Source organism: Nematolebias whitei, chromosome 17, assembly GCF_014905685.2.
Source record: "Nematolebias whitei isolate Nwh7 chromosome 17, NemWhi1, whole genome shotgun sequence".
Taxonomy (NCBI): domain Eukaryota; kingdom Metazoa; phylum Chordata; class Actinopteri; order Cyprinodontiformes; family Rivulidae; genus Nematolebias; species Nematolebias whitei.
In genome coordinates this window covers 41,894,994-41,901,292 of record NC_056514.1, presented here as the reverse complement: position 1 = coordinate 41,901,292, position 6,299 = coordinate 41,894,994, and the positions used below count along the sequence as shown (strand labels likewise).

Below are 6,299 nucleotides of genomic sequence, written 5' to 3'. Positions count from 1 at the left end.
CATCTCCTAACATCTCCTAACGTCTCGTTATGTCTCCTAACATCTCCGTACGTCTCCTCACCCAGCATTTGCCCACTACTCTGGGACAGCAAAATGACCTCTGTTGTTCTTCTCTTCCCCTTCATTTGCATGAGCTGATATTACCATGGCAACTGTGACAGATCCCAGCATCAGCAACAGGAAGAGAGGGACAGAGGTCTCACTCTGTTGCCAGGTCAAACCAAGACTGAGATTTTTTTAAATGTCACATTAGAGGATTGTCAAGGGCCAGTCAGGTCCAGTTCAGGAAACATCGGGGTCCAGTTCATTGTCAGACTCAGGTTGGGGGACAGTTGGTTCTGTGTCAGTAACAAATCAGATTGAGCCCAGCTGTTTGAGAGTTTTGACCTTTGACCTCTCTTGTGTTGTTGTTTGACCTTTGACCTTTGTGTTCAGACTCATCCCACGCAGACTGCTTTCCTGTCCAGCGTGGACCTCCACACTCACTGTTCATATCAGCTGATGCTGCCGGAGGCCATCGCCATCGTGTGTGCTCCTAAACACAACGAGTGTGTACACACATACATGTTTGCATGCACACTAGTTTTCCTTGAGGCTTTGCAGCTGGGCACCCTCCTAACGTCTACTGACTGTGTGGCAGGTTGGGCGTGTTCCGGCTGACAGGTCCTGGGGTGTCTGAGGTTTCAGGCTGCAGACACAAAGGTTTCCATCCTCACTCCAAGGAGCCGCCTCTCTTCACCGTGAGTATGCCGGCTAACGCTTTGCTCCGGTTTGGATAATTTAACTGATTTTATAGTTTTAGTTTTACAACCTGTCGTACGATTTAAGTTTCCAACTGACAGTCCAAATATAAAGTTTATTTATTCCAAAGATGCAGAAGAACATAAAAACTAACATTTTCTCTAATCTAACCATTTTTTTTTCTTTATAATGTTGTAATGAGTAGTCAAGCTGGTAGACTCATCTGTACCTTGGTGTAACCCCGCCTCCTTCCTTCTCCTCAGGTGTGTAAACACGTGGTGTTCAGAGCCATGAAGCTCCACCTGCTGGACCTCAGGTGACAGACAGGTGGCGCTGCTCACCTCTGTACTGCCAGGCTTTTATTCCTCTGTGTGTGTGTGTGTGTGTGTGTGTGTGTGTGTGTGTGTTTGACTCCTGCAATGTTTTTACAGAACATGAAAAAAATCAGACATTGAAGTGACCGTGTGCCTTCTGATGAACACATGAATGTTGGTGTCAGTCAGATTCTGATGAACACATGAATGTTGGTGTCAGTCAGATTCTGATGAACACATGAATGTTGGTGTCAGTCAGTGTTTGTTTCTGAGCTCCTTCCTGTCCACATGATATTTGATGCTGATGCTTGAAATAAAGATGTGTCCCACGTAAAGCCTCGCTTCCTTCAGTCTCTACCGACAGGTGAGGGTTGGAACGTAGACCGATCAGTAAACAGAGAGCTTTGACCTACAGCTCAGCTCCCTCTTCACCACAGTGGACCGGCACAGAGTCCACAATAATGAACCTATAATGTCATCATCACACGTTAGAACACAAAGGTGGAACATGAGGGTACGTCTGATGAACAATTTTACCAACAAACTGGTTACTATGACAACAAATATGACCAGTTATTACATGAGGAATAAAACAACAAGCAGTGGAGTTGAATCGGAGCTCTTTATTATTTTTCTGGGCCATTTGACTTACCCATTCTTGTAGTTTACATCACACACCTGTTAAACCATCTCTGAGGCCTTGCCCACTGTTCACTTGTCCAAAGTTTACCCTTCATACAGGCTGTGACATCATCTTAATGCTGTGACATCATTGTAATTCAGTGTGCATGTGCTCTTCTCCCCAAAGATGGAAGACATGCCCCAGTAGGAAATATCAAGCTTATTTGTTAAAAAGTAAACATGTTTTTAACATGAGATTGAACCACCATGGAGGAGAGGGTGACAGAAAGTGGACAAGCAAGTGAGCAGAGGGTGGGGGAGAGGGTGTCCTGAACATTTAACTGTTTATTTTAGAAAAAAATAGGACATTTCCCTTTTCTGGAGTTTGGTGTCTGTTAGCTGACCTGAAGTCCTTTAGCTGACCTGGGGTCTGTTAAAAGACCTGAGGTTTGTTAGCCGACCTGTGGGTTATTAGTTGACCTGGGGTCTGTAAGATGACTTGGGGTCTGTTGGCTGACCTGTGGTATATTAACTGACCAGGAATTTGGGGACGACTTGGCTCAGTGGTTAGAGCAGTTGTCCTCCAACAAGGGAGTCAGATGTTCGATTCCAGCTACATGCAGTCACATGTCCCTGCACTCCCCATTGCCCCCCGTCCCCCCCCCCCCCCCCCCCATTGTTGAATGTGTTCTAAAGCACTGATTAGACTCTATAGAGCAATTCTTTCAGGTTTGTAGAGATGTAGTTGAGTGCAGTACAAATGTGAATGTGGATGGGAAAAGAGGGAGAGATTGTGTTGTAAAGCACTTTAGAGGGTTGCAGAGCACAAAGACTGAGGCGGGTCCTTTAGAAACACTTGCGATGAACAATAGAAGGTCCAGCCTCATCATACTCCTGCTTACTGATCCACATCTGTTGGAAGGTAGAGAGGGAGGCCAAGATGGAGCCACCGATCCACACTGAGTACTTCCTTTCTGGGGGAGCGATGATCTGAGGGGAAAAAATTAATAACTTCTAAAATCATTGCTTTACCATAAAATCGTCAAATATTGATTATAAATCGTGTGGTTTCTGCTTTTCCTTGTAAACTTTATCAAGTCTTTGAGGAAAATCTTTCTATCGTTTTATGTTTCTTGCAAGTCAAAATATAAAATCTGTGGTGATAAGAATTCCAATCACATGTGATTGGACTAAATGGCAGGTAGTGTTCCACAGGTAATTTTTCTAGGAGTTGAGTTTGGTGAGGCCTTGGATAGAGACTTTCGTTTGACTTTGAGGAGATTCTGGCAACCCATCAGGCGGCTGAGTCAGGGAAAGCAGCACTTTCACAACACTGTGCATAGTGGAGGTGGGGTGCTGTGGACCTTAACTCATAATGTATTCAGGTGGTAGAAGGAATACTTCTAAGACCTCCTCAATCCCACCAACACTTCTTCTATGTAGGAAGCTGCGTCAGGGGACTTGGTGATTGATTCATCCATAATCAGGGCAGACTGGGGTGGTGGTTCTCCTCTTCACAAAGGGGGATCGGAGGGTGTGTTCCAATCATAGGGGCATCTCTCTTCTTAGCCTCCCAGGTTAGTTCAGTGTCCAATCAATGGTCCTTGGATTGGTGGTGGTGATGGGGAGGGTGCTCCGCGATTATGGAATTGTGGGTATCTGCTGCTATGGACCATTCAGTCCCTATACAAACAGTGCAAGTGTTTGGTTCACATTGCCAGCATTAAGTCTGACCCCCTTCAGGGTGGGAGTTGGACTCCTTCAGGGCTGCCCATCATCATTGATTCTCTTCACCAATTTTATGACAGAATTTCTCTGTGTTGTCAGGGGCAGAGGGATTCTAGTTTGGTGGCCTCAGGCTTCCATCTCTGCTATTTACAGAGGATGTGGTTTTGTTGGTGTCATTGTGTCAGCTGGGATGATAATCAGCACCTCTAAATCTGGTTCTAAGTCAGAAAAGGGTGAACTGTCCTCTCCAGGTTGGGAGTGAGGTGCTGCCTCAAGTCAGAGTTCAAGTGTATCTGGAATTTGTTCATATGTGAGGGAAGAATGGAGTGAGAGATTGACAGATGGACTGTGCTGCTTATGCAGTATTATGGACTGTGCTTGGTTTATTGTGGTGAAGAAGGAGCTTAGTTGCCCAGAGAAGCTCAAAATCGGGGTTGTGACTGAAAGTACAAGATTACAGATACAGGCTCTCAAAACGTTTTCTCCACAGGGTAACTAGAGTCTCTCTTATACATAGGATGAGAAGTTTGATGTAGATTCAGAGTAGGGCCACTGCTCCTCTGCCTCAAGAGAAGTCAGCTGAGGAGGTTTACGTATCTAGTAAGGATGTTCTCTGAACACCTCCCTAGGGAAGTTTTTCAGGCATGTCCAACTTGGAGGAGACCCCGGGGAAGACCCAGAACACACTGGAGAGACTATGTCTCTTGGCTGGCCTGGGAATGCCTTGGAATCCTCCCAGAAGTGTTGGAAGGGGTGGCTGTGGAAAGAGACGTCTGGACCTCCATGCTCAAACTGCTGCCCCCAAGACCTGACTCCAGAACGTGATGATGGATGGATGGATGGAGTTGAGTCCAATGGCAAGTCAAGTACAAAGTTGAGGTGCAAGTCTCAAGTCCAATGACGGGGCACGCAAGTCTAGAATTGAGTTGTATGTCAAGACATGCAATCCTATGTTAAGTCTCAAATCCTAAACTTTTTATTTTGAGGCTTAAACCTGGAATCTGACAAAATATCAGTGACACTGTTTTAAAGAACATACTTTTAGCAAGACAAGTATTTTCAACTAACCGTTCAACGTTCAACGGTTCAAGATGGCTGGCGGCGCCAGTGTGTTCGGCTTGCCTCTCTCTGCAAACCTTGATTGTTTTTGTGTTTCTTGCTTTTATAATTCAGGGTACCAACTCTCTGCTGGTGTATAATCACCAAACGCTTTTAAATCTTTGACCGTTTTAATAACTTGGCTTCGTTTGTGCAAGAGGGCCAGAAAACTTGTTTCCCTCCATTTCTGTCGGCCGTGCCGTCCTACCTGTGCCACACCCCCATTCCACCTGCACGGACAGGGCGCAGACGACGTGGGAAACGCAGCGGCTAGCTGGTCAGACTGAAAGCCTGTTTGGCGTTGGCTGCTCTCTCTCATGGGTTTGGAGCTGCATCTAATAGTTTCATCCTGTGGCACTCCTCGGATCCTAACAGCTCCTCTCAGGTTCCTGCTGTCGGCCTGGATGAGGGACAATCTGCGGGCTGCCTCTCCCTCCCCCACCTCCGCTCGCGCGGAGTGCATCATCACAACCTGCTGAACCGAGCTCCTCGGATGGATTACACCCCGGCTCTGGTACCTGTTGTCGGCCTGGGAGGGGGGCAGCCGGTGCGCTGCCTCCCCCTCCCCCACGTACGTGCGTGCAAGGTGAATCATCACAACCTGCGGCTGCTGGACAGAGCTCCTCGGATGGATTACGTCACTCCCGCTCCATCTCATGTTCACATGGCCCTGGTTAATGCTAGATCGCTAACTAACAAGACATTTATTTTGAAGGATTTCACCTCCTGTGGTCTGGATTTTTTATTCTTAACTGAAACATGGGTAACTCCTGGTGAGTCCAGTGCTTTTTGTGAACTCTTGCCACTGAACTGTACTTTCTTCAGCTCTCCCAGGAGGACAGGTCGTGGAGGAGGAATAGCAACTGTGTACAGGAAGAGCTGTCTCTGTAAACAAATCACACCTTTAACATTTTATTCCAGCTTTGAGTTCAACTTATTTGAGCTTGGATCCTCACACCGGGTGCTGTGTGCTCCAAAATACAACAAGGACTTTCTGACGGACTTTGCAGATTTGTTGGCAGGAGTCCTGCCTAAATATGACAGGATATTGATAATTGGAGATTTTAATATCCACGTGTGTTGTGCTGACAAACCATTGGTCAAAGATTTTTTTACAGCTGATGGATTCTTTTAATTTTGTTCAGTTTGTGTCTGGTCCAACACAAGAATGTGGCCACACATTAGATCTGGTCTTAGCTCATGGTTTTAATGTTTCTAATCTGGAAGTGTGTGATGCTGCTTTCTCAGATCACATGCCAGTTGTGTTTGACATGCCACTTGTCTGTCAGTCAGTCAAACCTCGCGCTCCTGCACAGCCCTGTCGGGTCATTAACTCCTCCACTGCTGCTCAGTTCTCTGCAGATTTTAGTTCTGCCATCAGCTCCAGGGATCCTGTGGGTCCTAGTTCACATGTTGAAGCTCTCTCCTCTCATTTTAACTCAGCTTGTCAGACTGTTATAGATGCTGTGGCTCCATTAAAGATGAGAACCTCCAGACCGAAGCCTGACCCCTGGACTGATGATGTCACACGTGCTGCCAGACGCCAGTGCAGGAGAGCAGAGCAAAAATGGAAGAAGGACAAACTACAGGTGTCTTTCCAAGCACTGAGGGACAGCTGGCGTTTCTATCAGTCCACTGTTAGAGCTGCAAAAAACAAATATTTCTCTGACATCATTTCCACCAACTCTAACAATCCACGTGTGCTTTTTAAAACCATCAGCTCTGTTCTTAACGCCCCACAATCAGCCAGCCCGGAGAAGTCCACTGAAGTGTGTGAGAACTTCCTGAGCTTTTTTT

General features: G+C 46.5%; 2 protein-coding genes across 2 annotated transcripts in view; one reads left to right on the top strand and one right to left on the bottom strand.

The window, feature by feature from the left end:
* Positions 1-1,061, top strand: part of stambpl1 (STAM binding protein-like 1) — a 20,288-nt gene extending 19,227 nt beyond the window's left edge. Inside the window, exons 10-12 of the mRNA XM_037690985.1 lie at positions 436-548; positions 641-740; positions 1,005-1,061. Coding sequence (XP_037546913.1) covers positions 436-548; positions 641-740; positions 1,005-1,061 — 270 coding nt within the window. The remainder of the gene's footprint in view (positions 1-435; positions 549-640; positions 741-1,004) is intronic.
* A 1,330-nt stretch (positions 1,062-2,391) lies between these two features.
* On the bottom strand, positions 2,392-2,645 carry LOC119423883 (actin, alpha skeletal muscle; the record flags this gene model as incomplete). Its single annotated transcript, XM_037691307.1, is given in 1 exon segment — positions 2,392-2,645. A coding segment is annotated over 1 exon segment (123 nt), but the record flags the coding sequence as incomplete, so codon positions are not given.
* Between the last annotated feature and the right edge of the window lie 3,654 nt (positions 2,646-6,299).